Here is a 20,318-nt window from a genome sequence, read left to right as displayed (position 1 = left end):
GAACTCTTCTCAGTACTCTGTAATGACCTATATGGGACAAGAATCTAAAAAAGAGTGGATGTATGTAAATGTATAACTGATTCACTCTGTTGTACAGCAGAAAGTAACTCAACATTGTAAATCAACTATGTTCTAATGAAAATAAAAAAAAATGTCCTGCTTTGTAAACATATTTTCCCTCTGGGTTCCTATGTTCAGGAACATCAGAAAGAAGGAAAGAAACAGAGTCAGATGGGCTGTGGGCTCTCTGAGAGGCTGGGGTCTCCACTGGGGCCAAATGGGGCACAGTGGTCACCTGTGGAACACTCACAGGCTACCTTGAATCCTGTCTGTGGCTGAGTTATTAAACAAGGGTGGGTAGCCACAGGGAGTGAGGCTGGGCCTCAGGAATCTGCCCAGCTTTTGTCCGCAGAGGTCCGCCTTTGACAGCCGAGAAGCAGGGGTCTGTCCCCTGGCAGTAGGGGTGTGAACCAGCTTGCACCCCCAGAAGTCTCAGGATGAAGGACAAGGGGCCAGCTGTAGAACTCCTCTCTTTCTTCCAGTATGACCGGCTGTCATTCAGAGCAGGCTGATGCAATGATGCTCCAGAAGCAGGAAACCTGCAAAGCAATTATGTTTTTAGTAGGTCACTGGCCTCCTCTGGGAGAAGAGACCAGAGGGAGCGCTGGGGAGGCGGGCAGCCTGTGTCTCCCCAGAGGCTGCTCGTGTAGTAGCTGCGTGGGTGATTAATAGCTGTGTCACTTCCCATGAATGTTGCTTTAAGCGGCTGTGCTCAAAATTGAGTGGGAATGGAATAAAACAACCCCCAAATAAATGTTTCCTCCAGTCCTTATGAGTCGCTGGAAGCCAGAAATAGCTTTTCCAATCTATCATTTTAAATGGCATCATTCACAGCCCTCTCACATGGATACTGTGATGCACACTCTTTTTTAAAGACCATGAAACATTTGAGCTCAGTGACTTTGGGGTTGTTTTCTGACCCTGAAATAAAATTATATTTATGGAGAAAAATATAGCCTTTACCTGGCTTTTTAAAGAAAAATAGTAAACCAGTGGAGGAAAAGGATAGGAAGAATTTTATGTCCATATAGATCATAAACTGGAAGAATAACAATGTCTGGCAGGCAGTAATTTCTGGCCAGCTGCAGGGATTCTGGTCTGGTGAGCCGTGTTCAGCGCAGTGTGCCAAGGATGCTGGCAACCAGAGGACGAGCCTGGACCCTCATGGCCCTCTGTGAGGTAGACTGGGGCCTGAGGCAGGGTGGCAGGCAGGGCTCCTGCTCCCGCTAAGCCCTCTCAGAGCGCAAAGTCTTGAGGCCACCTCTCTCTGCTGCCTGTGTTGGAGCCAGGCTCCTGGCTCTGGGTTTGATGGTGGTGATCTCAGGGATGACTCTGGCTGCATCTCTGGGCAGGAGAAGAATTGTTAGCTTTGAGTGTCATCTTTTCACCTGGAGCAACCACAGAGCACGTGTGACGGATGAGATGCCAGTGAGAACGTCCTGGCTCAGTGCATGGGAGGACTATCAGTGTCTTGGGCCAGAGAAAGGGAAGGAAAGACTATGGGTGCTGCCTGCTTTCCACCTACTCATTTCTTTCCTTCTTTTTTTTAAAAAATATTTATTTATTTGACTGTACCAGGTCTTAGATGGGGCACACGGAATCCCATCTTCGTTGCAACATGCAGGATCTTTTTCGTTGAGTCATTTGAACTGTTAGTTGCGGCATGTGGGATCTAGTTCCCAACCAGGGATCAAATCCAGGCCCCCTGCATTGGGAGCTTGGAGTCTTAGCCACTGGACCACCAGGGAAGTCCCTCATTTCTTCTTTTCTTGTCCTTAGAAGAAAACCCAACCCCAAACCGGCAGAGGGTGGGCTCTTGGGCATAAGGACAAAGTAGATTACTCATTTTATTTGCTTCCCCCATCACAATCATAAGTGCTTACTTCCCACCCAGTACTCCAGTGTCTCCCAGCTGGGCTTTTATCAGAACATCTGTGAAAAAGCAAACATTCCAAGGAGACACGGAGGGATGAGAAGTGGAGGAGTCAGGTGTGTTGCTGCTGGGAGATGGCAGGACCTTCATCATCTGTCACCTCGCTTTCAGTCTTTCCCACCCACTCACACCTGGCCAGGCTGGGACACCCGAAAACAACAGGCCTGCCCTCGGTGAGCTGTGAGTCTAGCCACGGGTGCTGTTTTAAAATGGTTGTTGTTCAGTCACTCAGTTGTGTCTCACTCTTTTGCAGCTCCGTGGACTGTAGCGCGCCAGGCTCCTCTGTGGGATTTTCCAGGCAAGAATACTGGAGTGGGTTGCCATTTCCTTCTCCAGGGATCTTCCCAACCCACAGATCGAACGCGCATCTCTTGCATTGGCAGGCCGTTTCTTTACCACTGAGCCATGAGGGAAGCCCTAGTTTAATATTTTATATTGAATAAAATATAAGTTTAAGGAAATTGGTTAGGTATCTAGCAATATGTGTAATATCCCCAAAAGTTAATGACAGATCATACATTCTAATGTGATATGATTTTATCCATACTGTTAAATGTTTAATTCTAGCCAGTTAAAGGAGTGGGGACAAATGGAGTTTGTAGAATAACCTGACATTACATTGGTACCATTTTTTGGTCTATGACTGACTTATTGGTTTCAAAATGATCCAGCCAAAGCTGTTGTCCTACAGACTGTCAGGCTCGTTTGGCACTGTGCCCTGTTGTGGTCGGGATGGATGGAGGGCATGGGCAAAGGGCAGGGTCATGTTCCTCGGACAACCATCTGCGGATGGTTAGACTGGGGAAGCTCTGCTCATAGGAAATGAACCTGCGCTCACAGTGGGTCCATGTGTGCCTGTGTTGGGTCTGTTTTCACTGCCTCATACCCATACGACATGGTCAGGTTCTAAATTCTAGGTGCCTTGTGAACTAAAAAGATCATAGTGCCCTTCTTTTAATTACAAATAGTAGCAGTATTATTATTATGTAATATTTTTTTTTTGGTTGTGTGGGTCTTGGTTGTGGCATACAGGAGCTTGGATCTTTGTTGCCACATGAAAGATGTTTTAGTTGTGGCATGCGGGATTTAGTTCCCTGACCAGGGATTGACCCCTGGTCTCCTGCGTTGGGAGTAGCGAGTCTTAGCCACTGGACCACCGGGGAAGTCCCTGGGAATAATATTAAAGCATGAAATTATAATAAAAAAGGTCAAATATAAAATTTTAAAAATTTGCCGTTTTCTCTCTTGCCTGGAGAATCCCATGGACAGAGGGACCTAGCAGGGAACAGTCCGTGGGGTCACAAAGAGCGGGACGTGACTGAGTGACTAACAGCAGCAGCAACTGACGGGCAGCTTCATTGCACTGGTGCCGCAGCAGGCTGCCCGTCGGACGACCTCGCGTGAGCGTGCCTGTGTATGTGTGCACAGGTTTGTGTGCATGTGTGCACGTGTATGTGTGTGAGAGGTTTCAAAAATAACATTAAAGTTGGGATTGTCCACAGACAGGAGGCTGCCAAGCCCAGATTGTAGAGCATCAGTTTGCATGGAGCAGGGGGTGATCTCGACAAGCTAGGCTCTTGCCGTATGCAGCCATGGGATTCTGTATGATTAATTGCTGGGCGATGTCTGGGGACCATCCTACCCCACTTTACAAGCAGCTTGAAGCAGGGCCTCTGTTCACCCCTGCATAGCTGCATCAGAGAGAAAGGCAGCCAGGGCTTCCCTGGTGGTCCAGTGGTTAAAACTTCTCCTTGCAGTGCAGGGGGTGAGGGTTCGCTCCCTGCTTGAGGAGCTAAGATCCCACAGGAACCAAAACATAAAACCAGCAATATTGTAACAAATTCGATAAAGACTCAAAAAAAAAGTTATAAAAAGAGAGAGGGAGAGGCAGTGCTGTGCACAGTGCACAGGGTTTAAGGCAGGATGGAGAGATCGCCTTTCCCATGAGAAACTCCAGGGGGGATGCAGTGGGCTGAAATAATGACCTGCCTGCGAATCTGACAGAAGCACCAGAGTTCGCTGCCTCCTCATTGAGTCCTTTTGAAATATGTTCTAGGGTATGTCAGAAACTTAGTAAAACTGAATAATTAATGATCACAAGGCACTGGGAACTATAAAATGCCATGTAAATATTAAGGTGTAAAAATTACTCTGTGTATTAAATAGATAACTTTGCTGTAAAAATTTCAATGGCGGGAAGGTTAATTTCCAGAGGAGGTGAAAAGCTTTTTGTTGGACTGTCTTCAGAAACTCTTGATATCTTATTATCTTAGCTCTGTTTTAGAAGACTCAGGCATTCTGTTATCTGAAGTTGCTGTTCAGTTGCTTGGCCATGTCTGACTCTTTGTAACCCCATGGACTGCAACACACCTTTATTATCTCCCTGAGTTTGCTTAAACTCATGTCCATTGAGTTGGTGATGCCATCCAACCATCTCATCCTTTGTTGCCCCCCTTCTCATGCCTTCAGTCTTTCCCAGCATCAGGATTTTTTCTAACATGTCATCTCTTTGCATCAGGTGGCCAAAGTTTTGGAGCTTCAGCATCAGTCCTTCCAATGAATATACAGTGATTATTTGATCTTCTTGCTGTCCAAGGTCTTTTCCAGCACCATGTTAGAAAACATCAATTCTGAATTATTTAAAGGCAAATGAGTGTTTGGGGGTGATGTTGCCTGTTAGATTTCGGTAAAGTTGTATTTGTTTGCTTCTCTCTAGCCGGAGGCAGTTTGGACCCAAAGCCAGGGAAGAGGTCAAGATTATTGAGCACCAAACGCAGACCCTGCGGCTGATGCCTCATCTGGCCACTGCCTTGGCCCTGACCTTCGCCAGCAGGTGAGATGGCTCCAGGGGTTTGCCCTGTCTCCAAGTGAGTCTGTGGTTTCATTAATAGGTGGGACAGGAGACGTAGGCAGAGGCTTTACTTTTTTTCCTTTTTTCTTAAAAATTTTATTTTTTCCTTAAAAAACTGGAAATAGAACTGCCTTATGACCCAGAAATCCCACTGCTGGGCATACACACTGAGGAAACCAGAACTGAAAGAGACACGTGTACCCCAATGTTCATCGAAGCACTGTTTATAATAACCAGGACATGGAGGCAACCTAGATGTCCATCAGCAGATGAATGGATAAGAAAGCTGTGGTACATATACAGAATGGAGCATTACTTAGCCATTGAAAAGAATACATTTGAATCAGTTCTAATGAGGTGGATGAAACTGGAGCCTATTATACAGAGTGAAGTAAGCCAGAAAGAAAAACACCAATACAGTATGCTAACACATATATATGGAATTTAGAAAGATGGTAACAATGACCTTGTATGCGAGACAGCAAAAGAGACACAGATGTATAGAACAGTCTTTTGGACTCTGTGGGAGAGGGAGAGGGTGGGATGATTTGGGAGAATGGCATTGAAACATGTATAATATCATATAAGAAACAAATCGCCAGTCCAGGTTAGATACAGGATGCTTGGGGCTGGTGCACTGGGATGACCCAGAGGGATAATACGGGGAGGGAGGTGGGAGGGGAGTTCAGGATGGGGAACATGTGTACACCTGTGGCGGATTCATGTTGATGTATGGCAAAACCAATACAATATTGTAAAGTAATTACCCTCCAATTAAAATAAATAAATTTAAATTAAAAAAATAAACAAAAAATTTTATTATTTTAAAAAGCTTACTTGTAACTGAGAAGACTCCTAAGAGTCTCTTGGACAGCTATGAGATCAAATCAGTCAATCCTAAAGAAAATCAGCCCTGAATATTCATTGGAAGGACTGATGTTGAAGCTGAAGCTCAATCCTTTGGCCACCTGATGTGAGGAGCTGACTCATTGGAAAAGACCCTGATGCTGGGAAAGATGGAGGGCAGGAGGAGACGGGGATGACAGAGGATGAGATGGTTGGATGGCATCACTGATTCAATGGACATGAACTTGGGCAAACTTCAGGAGATGGTGAGGGACAGAGAGGCCTGGCATGCTTCAGTCCATGGGGTCACAGAGAGCCAAACGCAGCTTAGTGACTGAACAACAGCAGCACTTTTAACTGCAAACACAAAAAAGCCTGTGGTTAAACTCTAGTGTCAGGTTAAACCTGACATCTGAATCTTGATAGTCTGTGTATCGTGATGAACAGGAGCCATGACGAATTTGGGAAGACTCAGACTGATGTTCTCCGGAGTTTCTGAAAGAAACAGACTCAACCCATTACAATTTTTCTACCTCCAAAGAAGGTTCTGTTTATACTACTATTTTCAAAACTAGGTCAAGGTGTGCACACTGGTGTATTTGCAGGGGGCTGGGGGCATCACTATTGAATAAAAGAGCAGTAATCGTGCTGTCAAGTCACGGGGAACTTCACACTCTACAGCTGGCTCTTATCTATGTCTCACAAGCCCTAGATGTTGTCTGGGCAGTTGTACGTCATCACCACATTGTGAGCATCAGAAATTCAGGGATTTGCCTGAGACTGTGGCTCGGTGGTAAAGAATCTGCCTGCAGTGCAGGAGACACAAGAGATGTGGGTTTGATCCCTGGGTAATGAGTAGGTATATGTCTAACTATATAAGAAATTACCAGTTTTTCAGAAAGTTAGTACCATTTGATACTCTCTTATGCAATGTATGCGTGTTTCAGTTGCTCTGCATCCTTGCTAGCCGTTGTTATTTTAAGGTTTTGTCTTGTTTTGTTTTAATTTTTTTGTCTAACAGGTATAATTTTATTACCCTAGTAAATAATGGACTTCCCTGATAGTTAAGTTGGTAAAGAATCCACCTGCAATTCAGGAGACACCAGTTTGATTCCTGGGTCCAGAAGATCCCCTGGAGAAGGGATCTCTAGGCTACCCACTCCAGGACTCTGGCCTGGAGAATTCCATGGACTGTGTAGTCCATGGGTTCACAAAGAGTTGGACACGACTGAGCGAAATGATGTTGAGCATCTTTTCCTGTGCTTGTTTGCTATCTGTATATTTTCTTCAGTGGAGTATCTGTTCAGTTCTTTTACCCACTTTTAAATTGGGGTGTTTATTTTTTTATTGTTGAGTATCAGTGTTTCTTATATATTCTGGATAGAGTCTTTGATATCATATATGTGATTTGTAAGTGTTTTCTCCTTGTCTGTCACTTTTCTTTTTATCCTCTTAAAAAAGTGTCTTGATCAGAGCAATAGTTTTAATTTTGATTTGATTTAATAGCTTTAATTTTTTTTTTCAGATTCCTATGACTCATTTTTTAAATTTTATTTTTTAACTTTACAATATTGTATTGGTTTTGCCATATATCAAAATGAATCCACCACAGATATACATGTGTTCCCCATCCTGAACCCTCCTCCCTCCTCCCTCCCCATACCATCCCTCTGGGTCGTCCCAGTGCACCAGCCCCAAGCATCCAGTATCATGCATCGAACCTGGACTGGCAACTCATTTCGTATATGATATTACACATGTTTCAATGCCATTCTCCCAAATCATCCCACCCTCTGCCTCTCCCACAGAGTCCAAAAGACTGTTCTATACATCAGTGTCTCTTTTGCGGTCTCATATGCAGGGTTATTGTTACCATCTTTCTAAATTCCATATATGCATTCAGATCAGATCAGATCAGATCAGTCCCTCAGTCGTGTCCGACTCTTTGCGACCCCATGAATCGCAGCACGCCAGGCCTCCCTGTCCATCACCAACTCCCGGAGTTCACTGAGACTCACGTCCATCAAGTCAGTGATGCCATCCAGCCATCTCATCCTCTGTTGTCCCCTTCTCCTCTTGCCCCCAATCCCTCCCAGCATCAGAGTCTTTTCCAATGAGTCAACTCTTTGCATGAGGTGGCCAAAGTACTGCAGTTTCAGCTTTAGCATCATTCCTTCCAAAGAAATCCCGGGGCTGATCTCCTTCAGAATGGACTGGTTGGATCTCCTTGCAGTCCAAGGGACTCTCAAGAGTCTTCTCCAACACCACAGTTCAAAAGCATCCATTCTTCAGTGCTCAGCCTTCTTCACAGTCCAACCCTCACATCCATACATGACCACAGGAAAAACCATAGCCTTGACTAGACGAACCCTTGTTGTCAAAGTAATGTCTCTGCTTTTGAATATGCTATCTAGGTTGGTCATAACTTTCCTTCCAAGGAGTAAGCGTCTGTTAATTTCATGGCTGCAGTCACCATCTGCAGTGATTTTGGAGCCCATATATGCGTTAGTATACTGTATCGGTGTTTTTCTTTCTGGCTTACTTCACTCTATATAATAGGCTCCAGTTTCATCCACCTCATTAGAACTGATTCAAATGTATTCTTTTTAATGGCTGAGTAATACTCCATTGTGTATATGTACCACAGCTTTCTTATCCATTCATCTGCTGATGGACATCTAGGTTGCTTCCATGTCCTGGCTATTATAAACAGTGCTGCTTAATTTGTCTTGGGATTGGGTAATGTGAGTTTTTCTTTCTCAGGATTGTTTTGGCTCTTAATGCTTTTTGCCTTTTTGTACACATGTTAGAATCATCTAGTAAATATCTGCAAGATAGCTGACATTTTGCTTGAGATTGTGTTGAATCTATAGATCAAATTGGGGAGACTTAACTTCATGTTGAGACTTCCAGTTGATGAACACTGGGTTATCTCTCCATTTTAAAAATTATTCTTAGATTTCTACTCCAGTATTTTGTAGTTTTCAATATACAGATTCTGGACATATTTTGTTATGTTTATACTTAAGCGTTTTACTTTTCTTTGCTGGCACTTGTTTATTTCTAGTATATAGGAATTACTTTAGTATGTTGATCTATAATCTTATTTGTAGATTTTAATATATATGGGATTCTTCAGATTACCTGTTTCTTCTTGAATGGATTTATTTATTTCATCTAATTTGCCAATCTATAGCAATAGGGCTGGTTTTGCTATTCCTTTGTCATCCTTCTAATACCTGTGGAATCAGCAGTGACTTCTCTCTTTCATTCCTGATTTTTCTTTTTGGTATTTGATTTTGCTTTTTGAAATGGATTTCTGTTGGAATATAGTTGCTTTACAATGTTGTGTTGGTTTCTACTGTACAGCAAAATGAATTCGTCATGCAAATACATCTATCCCCTCAGCGTCGAGTAGAGTTCAATGCCATGTGTTATACAGCATGTTTTAATTAGTTATATAAATATATACATATTTATATATGTATATTTTATATACATACATGCATATTTATAATGTAAAAACTTATACAACTAATTAAAACAAGCATTTTAATTAATTATATAAAATATATACATGTGTATATACATATATACATATGTATATATTTATATAACTAAAATACACATATGATAAATACATATTTATATTATATATTTATGTAACTAATTTGTATCTATTTATATATTATATTTATGTATAATTATATCACTGCAGATGGTAACTGCAGCCATGAAATAAAGACACTTGCTCCTTGGAAGAAAAGTTATGACCAACTTAGACAGCTTATTAAAAAGCAGAGACATTACTTTGCCAACAAAGGTCCATCTAGTCAAGGCTATGGTTTTTCCAGTAGTCATGTATAGATGTGAGGGTTGGACTATAAAGAAAGCTGAGCACTGAAGAATGGATGCTTTTGAACAGTAGTGTTGGAGAAGACTCTTGAGAGTCCCTTGGACTGCAAGGAGATCCAACCAGTCCGTCCTAAAGGAGATCAGCCCTGAATACTCATTGAATATTCAGCACTGATGGTGAAGCTGAAACTCCACTACTCTGGCCGCCTGATGTGAAGAACGGACTCATTGGAAAAGACCCTGATGCTGGGAAAGACTGAAGGCAGCAGGAGAGGGGGACGACAGAGGATGAGATGGTTGGATGGTGTCCCGACTCAATGGACATGAGTTTAAGTAAACTCCGGGAGTTGGTGATGGACAGGGAGGCCTGGCGTGCTGTAGTCCATGGGGTCACAAAGAGTTGGACATGACTGAGCGACTGAACTGAGCTGATATATATATATATAGCTTTATATATATCTTATATACAGTATCAATAGTGTATTTGCAAAGCAGAAATAGAGACACAGATGTAGAGAACAAATGTATGAATACCAAGAAGGAACCGGGGGTTTTGAGGAATTGGGAGATTAGGATTGACATATACATTCCTGATATTTTGTTCTCTCTCTCTGTCTTTCTCTCCCCTTCATCAGTTGCATAGGTTTATCAATTACACTGTTTTTTCAAAAAACAGATTGAATGCAATTGATTTTCTCTATTGTTTTTCTGCTTTCAATTTTATTGGTATCTGCTTCAATGTTGATCCTAGATAGCATATTCAAAAGCAGAGACATTACTTTGCCAACAAAGGTTCGTCTAGTCAAGGCTATGGTTTTTCCTGTGGTCATGTATGGATGTGAGGGTTGGACTGTGAAGAAGGCTGAACGCCGAAGAATTGATGCTTTTGAACTGTGGTGTTGGAGAAGACTCTTGAGAGTCCCTTGGACTGCAAGGAGATCCAACCAGTCCATTCTGAAGGAGATCAGCCCCGGGATTTCTTTGGAAGGAATGATGCTAAAGCTGAAACTCCAGTACTTTGGCCACCTCATGCAAAGAGTTGACTCACTGGAAAAGACTCTGATGCTGGGAGGGATTGGGGGCAGGAGGAGAAGGGGACGACAGAGGATGAGATGGCTGGATGGCATCACTGACTCGATGGATGTGAGTCTGAGTGAACTCTGGGAGTTGGTGATGGACAGGGAGGCCTGGCGTGCTGCGATTCATGGGGTCGCAAAGAGTCGGACACGACTGAGCGACTGATCTGATCAATGTTGATTATTTCTTTCCTTCTGTCTGTTCTGCTTTAATTTGTTCTCTCTCTCGTAAGGTTAATTTGTTCTCTCTCTCTCTCCCAAGGCTTTGGGACCTTGCTTCTTGCCTAATCATTTAGTACAAAACTTTTCCTGTAAGCCTCACTTTGGCTACACCCTCTGCTTTTGATGTGCACTATTTCCGTGTTCACTCTCATTCATTCAGAACTTCTGCTTTGACTTCTGTGCTTATTCAGAAGTGCTGTCATGGTACTTCTAGTAGAAGAATATCTTATGAAAGATTCTGTTCTTTCAAACTTAAGGCCCAGAACACACACTGCAGATCTAATAAGTTCCACGTTGTGAAGACTATGTCTTCTGTTATAGTTGGGAGGGTGGTTCTATAAGTGTCAGTTAGGTTAAGCTGGTTTATTGTGCTCTGCAGACCATGCATATCCTTACTGATTTTCTGCCTCTTGTTCTAAGAGAACTATACAGATTTGCCTATTTCTTCTTTCAGTTTTATTAGTTTTTGTCTTTAGTATTTTGCCATTTTTAAGATGCATATACATATAAGGATTATTGTATTTTCTTGGACAGTTGATCCCTTTATCATCATGTAATGTTTCTCTTAATCCTTGAGGACAGTCCTTGTCCTGAAGTCTATTTTGTCATGTTAATATATCACAGCTACTCCATGCTCCTTTGACTTAGTGTTTCATGGCACATCTCTATCATACATTTGTTTTTAACCTGAATATCCATTTGAAGTGGGTTTCTTTATAAAACAGAGGATAGTTAGTCTTGATTATTTTTTTTAAATCTAACTTGAAAATCTCTGACTTTTAGCTGTTGTGTTTAGACCAATTGCATTTAAAGTGATTGTTGATATGTTTGGATTAGTAGACAGCTGATTCTGTTTTTTCCATCTGTTTTTTTGTTACTTTTTGAATGAATATTGCTTATTATTCCATTTTATCTCCTTGATTGACATTATTTATACTTCTTTTGAAAATATTTTAATTGTTGACCCAGGGTTTATAGTACACATCTTTAGTGAATTAGAGTCTACATTAAACTATTATCTTGCCTCCCCTGTAGTGTAAGGACCTTAAACAGTGTATTCCCAATTCCTCCCTTGCATCCTTTTTCTGCCATTGTTGTCACATAATTTACTTTAAAATATGCTGCAAATATGCAGTGCATTGCTCCTGATGTTCTTATACATAGTCATGTTTTAGAGCAATTAAAAATAAGTAAAATAGATTTTTTTTTACCTTTCTTTATTCAGTTGCCAACATTGTTAATTTGCTTGTGTAGATCCAAATTTCTAATTGATACCATATTTGTTCTGCCTGAAGAATTTCTAACATTTCTTGTAAAATAGGTCTGCTAGCAATGAATTCACCCATTTTTTTGGAGAAAGTCTTTATTTCTCCTTTTTTTTTTTTTTTTAAAAGACATTAGCAGTATACCCAGAATTCTGGGTTGATAGTTTATTTTTCTTTGAGCATCTTAACAATGTCACTGTATAGGCTCATTTTTTTTTCCATTTTATTTATTTAAGTTGAAGTACAATTGCTTTACAATGTTGTGTTAGTTTCTGCTGTACAACAACATGAATCAGCCATATGTATACATATTTCCCTTCCCTCCTGGGCCTTGCTCACACCCCACCATCCCACCCCTCTGTGTTCTATAGGCTTCTTGATTTCTTGATTCTCATGAAAAAACAGCCGTCATTTTTCTGTCTGTTTTCCTGTATTCGCAGTATATTCCCACTTTAACTGCTTTTAAGAGTTTCTCTTGTTCTTTGATTTTCAGGGTTTGATTATGTTGGCCGAGGTGTGGTTTTGTGGTTTCGTATGTCTGTGCTGTTTGGAGTTTGTAGAGCCTCTGGGATCTGTGGGTTGAAGTTTCTCATCAAATTTGGAAATATTTTGGCCATTATTTCTTTAAATATTTCTTCTGCCTCTTTCTTTCTTTCCCTCTACACAGATGTTAACCTGCTTCATACTGTCCTACATGTCACTGAAGTTATGTTCTTTTTTTTCTTTATACTTCAATTTGGATAATGTCCATGGATCTGTCTTCAAGTTTTCTGATTCTTTTGTATACAATGTCCAGTCTACTAAAAAGTGCTGATCCCTCCCTGGAATTCTATTCATCAAGGCTCCTTGAAGCTTTTGTTCTTTGACGGCACTTTGGGAAAATATGATTTTTATTTTATCCACTTTCTTGCTGTTATTAAGGGATCAAAAATCTCTGGTGTACTTTTATATCTTAGCCCTGTGACATTTCTTTAACCTTATTGATGTCATCTGAAATTGTTGCTAACTCTCTACAAAATGTTGTTGTTCAGTCACTCAGTCATGTCTGACTCTTTGCGACCCCATGGACTGCAGCACATCAGGCTTCCCTCTCATTCTATCACTATCTCCTGGAGTTTGCTCAAACTCATGTCCGGTTAGTCAATGATACCATCCAACCATCTCATCCTCTGTTGTCCCCTTCTCCTCCTGTCCTCAATCTTTCCGAGCATCAGGGTCTTTTCCAATGAGTTGGCTCTTCGAATCAGGTGGGTAACGTATTGGAGCTTCAGCTTCAGCATCAGTCCTTCCATTGAATATTCAGGGTTGATTTCCTTTAGGATGGACTGGTTTGATCTCCTTGCAGTCTAAAGGACTCTCAAGAGTCTTCTCCAACACCACAGTTCGAAGACCTCACATATCCCTTTTGATCTTACACTTTCTGACTTGCTTCAACTGAGCCAGATAATTCTTGACACAAAGGTTGGTTTTCAGTGGTTCTCTGATGTGCTTTTTAAAAACTACAGACTCTCTGCACCCATTCCCATGATTCAGATTCACCTGATCTAGGGAACATCCTAAGGAATCCAGAGTTATTATGCTCTTAAGTTCCTTGGTGATTCTTATGAGCAGCCAGAGCTGAGAACTGCAGGAACTTTTTTAGGGAGTTTCCTAGCATGACCTGCAAATTATTTTCACTAATAGTTAAGAAGCAGCAGTATTAAATTATCATGAACATTTATGGTGGATCAAAATAACTTGACAATGAAACCTAAGAATGTTTTGCATGCATGCCAAAGACAAACAAAATTTTTCCTTTGAATTTTTTGCCCAGCAGGATTTGTGATATTATGAAGAGGGAAGGGTGTCTATAAATTCTTAATCTACAACTGACAAATCCATGACACAAGAAGTTACTGGACCACATAACAAATAGGCACTATATAGTCCACACTGATAAGTTTACATATATATATATACACACACACAAACACATATTTGTATATATGTGTATATGTTTATATATACATATAAACACCCATCTTTATATCTAACAAAAGTGTTATATGTATCTACATATTTCTTTTTTCTTCAGCTCCATCTTTATTCTTTATTTATTGTAAAAGTAATAGTTCTACTTTATTTTTACTTGGGGTGTAGTTGCTTTTACAATGTTGTGTTAGTCTCTGCTCTACAATGAAGTGAATCACCTATAGGTATGCATATGTCCCGTCCCTTTTGGATTTCCCCTTCCCCTCATCCTGCACGTCCAGGTCGCCACAGAGCACCGAGCTGAGCTCCCTGTGCTTCACAGCAAGTTCCTAGCAGCCATCTGTTTTACACACAGGAGTGTGTGTAGGAATGTCAGTCCTAATTGCCCAGTTTGTTCCACCCTCTCCTTTCCCCTGTGTCCACATATCTGTTCTTTATGTTTGTGTCTCTATTCCTGCCCTAGAAATAAGTTCATTTGCACCATTTTTCTAGATTCCCCATATATGCGCTGATATACAATCCTTGTTCTTCTCCTTCGAATTTACTTCATTCTGTATGACTGTTTCTAGTCCATCGTCACTACAGTTGATTCAATTTCATTCCTTTTTGTGGCTGAATAAACATCATATACCTTGATTTTGTAAGAACTGTGTTGCCACTATTACTAAAACTTAAAATTTCTCTCGATTTTGAGAGAGACACTCCTCAAAGGCCAACATCAGAGAAACAGAGATCACAGTTCTAGTTTTAGGTTTCAAGGGAGAATCGAGAGGTAATAAATGAAAGGGAAAAAGTAAAAGTGAGAGTGTTAGTCACTCAGTCATGTCCTACACTTTCGACCCCATAGACTGCAGCCCATCAGGTCCTCTGTCCATGGAATTCTCCAGGCAAGAAGACTAGAGTGGGTTGCCCTTCCTTTCTCCAGAGGATCTTCCTGACCCAGGGATTGAACGTGGGTCTCCTACATTGCAGGCTGATTCTTTACCATCTGAGCCACCAGGGAAGCCCCAATAAATAGAAATTAACTGGTAAATAGAAAAATCACAGGACCATGTGTCACGCATGGGTGAGGTAGTGTTGAACAGGACCCATCAGACATGCTCACCACACTGTCAATCTAATTGCCCCTGCTGCTGCTGCTGCTAAGTCACTTCAGTCATGTCCGACTCTGTGCGACCCCATACACAGCAGCCCACCAGGCTCCCCCATCCCTGGGATTCTCCAGGCAAGAACACTGGAGTGGGTTGCCATTTCCTTCTCCAATGCATGAAAGTGAAAAGTGAAAGTGAAGTCGCTCAGTCGTGCCTGACTCTGTGCGACCCCATGGACTGCAGCCCACCAGGCCCTTCCGTCCATGGGATTTTCCAGGCAAGAGTACTGGAGTGGGAATTGCCCCTAGGACCTCCCTAATTTTCATGACCTTTACCTCCTTGAGCCCTCAGTGGCCTCTGGTCTAGTTCAGTGTCCCCAGCATGGTTCTGTTGTTCCCTGCCTTGTTTTCCTTCTCTCTGTCCCCCAATAGCAGCAGGAGGTGGACCCACTGAAAATCTGGTTAAACGAATCCCTAGGACAAAGTGCTGCAACTGTGGGGAGAGATTGTCTGTGTTTTAAAACAATGCTGAAAAGAAGGTGGAGTTTCTGTGACAAAGTCTGGCTTTCCTATTTCTCTCTCATTTACCAACCCTATTGCTTCTCCTTCTGGTAAGGAAATAGTTTAATGCTAAGTACCTCTCCCCAACACCCTACTTTTTAAAAAAATTATTTTTAAAGTTTGGCTGCACCAGGTCTTAGCTGCAGGGTGTGTGTGCATGCGTGCTCAGTCATGTCTGACTCTTTGTGACCCCAGGGATTGTAATCCCCCGGGGTCCTCTGTCCACGGGATTTTCCAGACAAGAATTCTAGAATGGGTTGCCATTTCCTCTTCCAAGGGATCTTCCTGACCCAGGGATCGAATCTACATCTTCTGCATTGGCAGTTGGATTCTTTACCACTGAGCCACCCAGAATCTGCCTCCCTGATAAGGGATTGAACCTGAGTCCCCTGCATTGTGAGTGTGAAGTCTTAGCCACTGGACCATTAGGGAAGTCTCCCCAAACACCCCTCTTTTTAAAAAGTAAGGTTATCACAACTTGGTTACAGGTTCCTTCTTCCAGTTTCTGTGGGCACAGTTCTATCAGTCAACTGACTGCAGTTTCAGGATCTGGGTAACCTGAGGTTGGATGGGTTAGACATTTGTTCAATGCATTGGGTTTCATTCAAGTGTAGAGAAACAGTTGTGAGGGTCCAGACCTGTGGGTGTATGTGGCTGGAGTTAGGTGATCAGGGAAAACACCCCACCAGCCAGGCTCAGCAGCCCTGCCTCTCTTCCCATCTAATGTAATCAAAGCGCAAAGAGTCAGAGCTTCACATCACAGTAAGATGCAGGTCATGGAAGTGAAATGGGACAGCTCCTTGCAGGGCGTGTCACGTGTGTCCATGTCCTCAGCAGTCGTACGGCCCCTTGCTAGCCGGGCTGCCAGGTAAATTGCGGTCTCCCAGTTGACTCTGAGCTTCAGATGCTGACACACGGCTTTGAGGTCTCAGTGTGTTCCCAGGACTGCAACAGGGAGTGTGCTCTTAAACTAAAGATTAAGCACTGTTTGTCTGGAGTTCAGATTTTCCTGGGCGTGCTCTGCTTCTCTTTGTTGAATCTGGCAGTCTTGCTGGAGTCAGACGTGGTCCCTGCTGCATGGAGCTTTGCTGCTTCATCTGGGTTTTGACAGTAGCGGGTTGGTAAGCGGATCTGGTTCCCAAATCCTTCACCTTGGGGTGGGCCCGCTTGGGCCTTAGCAAGCCCCCCACCCCCCCAGCCCACTCCACTCATGTCCTCTTGGCCTTGACAAGGAGGGGACAGAACTGATGTCCTTTGGCACCTGCTTCTCTAGAAGAGGCAGGACACATCTCCCACCTGGCTGCTCAGCTGCTGGGCAGAGCTGACTCAGTGGGGAGGGGCCTGGCTCAATGGGAGTGTCTGTTCCAGGTGATGGGGGCCCCCTGAGGAGCCTGCCAGGTCTTCCTCCCTCCTCTCCCCTTCTTCCCCACATGTGTGGCAGGTCCCTCTCTAGGCCTGAGGACTTGAGAGCCAACAGAACCATCACAGCCCTGCCAGGGTGGCCCCATGGCTGGGGAAAACAGGTGGCCCATTTCCCTGTGGCTGTGCTTGCCGATCCTTGGGTCACTTCTTATCCTCGGCGGGGCCCCTTCCCACGCCGGGGCTCCAGTGTCTTCCATGCATCCTGGCTCAGGGCTGTGCCCGTGGGCGCCTGGCACCCGGGCCTTACTGAACCTCTGTGTTCTCACTCACTATGACAGTAATTAGCAACTGTGATGGGAATGTTTCTGTTGGTGTTCAGTCGCTAAGTCGTGTCTGACTCATTGAGACCCCATGGATTGTAGCCTGCCAGACTCCTCTTTCTGTGGGATTTCCCAGGCAAGATTAATGGAGTGAGTTGCCCTGCCCTCCTCCAGGGGTTCTTCCCAACTCAGGGATTGAACCCATGTCTCCTGCAGTGGCAGGCAGGTTCTTAACTGCTGAGCCACCAGGGAAGCCCACATGGTGGGAATACATGCCCATAACTGTTAGTTGCTGTGTGGCCATTACCCCAAGACATCTCAAACTTTCCACACCTATCCTGCCAGTTATCACATTCTGGTGATTTTCCTTTCTACTATGAAATCCCTTAAAGCTCATTGTCTCCAGCATCTTGCCAGCTCCTTCTCTTGCCTCTGTGCACCCGACATCCAGCCTGGCCCTGGTCAAATCCATTCTCCACAAGCTCCATACCCGGGATGAAATCTGAATTCTTACCTGCCTGCTGGGACCCTCCCATGGGCTCACTCTGTCTTTTGCACTGGAAGAAACTTGCTCCCTCATGTGGCACCCGGGGCATCTTTACCTGCCTGGCCCCTAAGACACCCAACCCATCTGTCGCCTCTTCAGTCCTTCACCCAGGCTTGGATCAGCCTATTTCCTGCTTCAGCCTTTCTTACAGCAGACTCCTCCCTCATCCCACCACTCACCTCTCACATCTTTGCCTCCCATCACCTGTTGTCATGTGCCCTAACTCACCTTCTTCCCTGAGCCCCTCCTGGAATTTGTTGTTGTTCAGTCACTAAGTCATGTCTGACTCTTTGAGACCCCATGGACTGCAGCACACCAGGCTCCTCTGTCCTCCATTGAGGACAGACTCCTCCTGGAGTTTGCTCAGATTCCTGTCCATTGAGTTGGTGATGCTATCTAACATCTAATCCTCTGTCGTCCCCCTCTCCTCTTGCCCCCAATCTTTCCCAGCATCAGGGTCTTTTCCAATGAGTTGGCTCTTCTCATCAGGTGGCCAAAGTATTAGAACTTCAGCATCCATCCTTCCAATGAATGTTCAGGGTTGATTTCCTTTAGGAGTGACTGGTTGATCTCCTTGTTATCTGAGGGATTCTCAAGAGTCTTCTCCAGCACCACAGTTCAAAAGCATCTATTCTTTGGCACTCAGCCTTCCTTATGATCCAACTCTCACATTCATATGTGACTACTAGAAAAGCCATAGCTTTGACTATACTTACCTTTCTGTTGGCAAAGTGATATCTCTGCTTTTTAAGATGCTGTCTAGGTTTGTCATAGCTTTCCCTACACTGAAACCAAGCACCACACAAGGGCCAACAAGTTCCAGAGCAAGACATACCATGCAAATTCTCCAGCAACACAGGAACACAGCCCTGAGCTCCAATATACAAGCTGCCCAAAGTTACTACAAAACCATAGACATCTCATAATTCATTACTGGACACTTCATTGTACTCCAGAGAGAAGAAATCCAGCTCCACCCACTAGAACACCGACACAAGCTTCCCTAACCAAGAAACCTTGACAAGCCACCTGTACAAACCCACACACAGTGAGGAAATGCCACAATAAAGAGAACTCCACAAACTGCCAGAATACAGAAAGGACACCCCAAACACAGCAATATAAACAAGATGAAGAGACAGAGGAATACCCAGCAGGTAAAGGAACAGGATAAATGCCCACCAAACCAAACCAAAGAGGAAGAGATAGGGAATCTACCTGATAAAGAATTCCAAATAATGATAGTGAAAATGATCCAAAATCTTGAAATCAAAATGGAATCACAGATAAATAGCCTGGAGACAAGGATTAAGAAGATGCAAGAAAGGTTTAACAAGGACCTAGAAGAAATAAAAAAGAGTCAATATATAATGAATAATGCAATAAATGAGATCAAAAACACTCTGGAGGCAACAAATAGTAGAATAACAGAGGCAGAAGATAGGATTAGTGAATTAGAAGATAGAATGGTAGAAATAAATGAATCAGAGAGGAAAAAAGAAAAACGAATTAAAAGAAATGAGGACAATCTCAGAGACCTCCAGGACAATATTAAACGCTACAACATTCGAATCATAGGCGTCCCAGAAGAAGAAGACAAAAAGAAAGACCATGAGAAAATACTTGAGGAGATAATAGTTGAAAACTTCCCTAAAATGGGGAAGGAAATAATCACCCAAGTCCAAGAAACCCAGAGAGTCCCAAAGAGGATAAACCCAAGGCGAAACACCCCAAGACACATATTAATCAAATTAACAAAGATCAAACACAAAGAACAAATATTAAAAGCAGCAAGGGAAAAACAACAGATATCACACAAGGGAATTCCCATGAGGATAACAGCTGATCTTTCAATAGAAACTCTTCAAGCCAGGAGGGAATGGCAAGACATACTTAAAGTGATGAAAGAAAATAACCTATAGCCCAGATTATTGTACCCAGTAAGGATCTCATTCAAATATGAAGGAGAAATCAAAAGCTTTACAGACAAGCAAAAGCTGAGAGAATTCAGCACCACCAAACCAGCTCTCCAACAAATACTAAAAGATATTCTCTAGACAGGAAACACAAAAAGGGTGTATAAACTCGAACCCAGAACAATAAAGTAAATGGCAACGGGATCATACTTATCAATAATTACCTTAAACGTAAATGGGTTGAATGCCCCAACCAAAAGACAAAGAATGGCTGAATGGATACAAAAACAAGAGCCCTATATATGTTGTCTTGTCTACAAGAGACCCACCTCAAAACAGGGGACACATACAGACTGAAAGTGAAGGGCTAGGAAAAGATTTTCCATGCAAATAGAGACCAAAAGAAAGCAAGAGTAGCAATACTCATATCAGATAAAATAGAC

At 42.9% G+C, this 20,318-nt stretch overlaps 1 protein-coding gene across 2 annotated transcripts in view; it reads left to right on the top strand.

Annotated features, from left to right (window-relative positions):
- The window catches only part of ACOXL (acyl-CoA oxidase like), a 337,247-nt gene that overhangs the window by 158,559 nt on the left and 158,370 nt on the right, over positions 1-20,318 (top strand). For both annotated transcript variants that reach the window (XM_006047013.3, XM_006047014.3), the window contains exon 11: positions 4,710-4,826. In XM_006047013.3, coding sequence (XP_006047075.1) covers positions 4,710-4,826 — 117 coding nt within the window. The remainder of the gene's footprint in view (positions 1-4,709; positions 4,827-20,318) is intronic.

This window comes from Bubalus bubalis, chromosome 12 (genome assembly GCF_019923935.1).
Source record: "Bubalus bubalis isolate 160015118507 breed Murrah chromosome 12, NDDB_SH_1, whole genome shotgun sequence".
In the NCBI taxonomy this organism is placed as follows: domain Eukaryota; kingdom Metazoa; phylum Chordata; class Mammalia; order Artiodactyla; family Bovidae; genus Bubalus; species Bubalus bubalis.
Note: the sequence above shows the minus strand (reverse complement) of the source record. Positions and strands in the feature narration are given on the sequence as shown.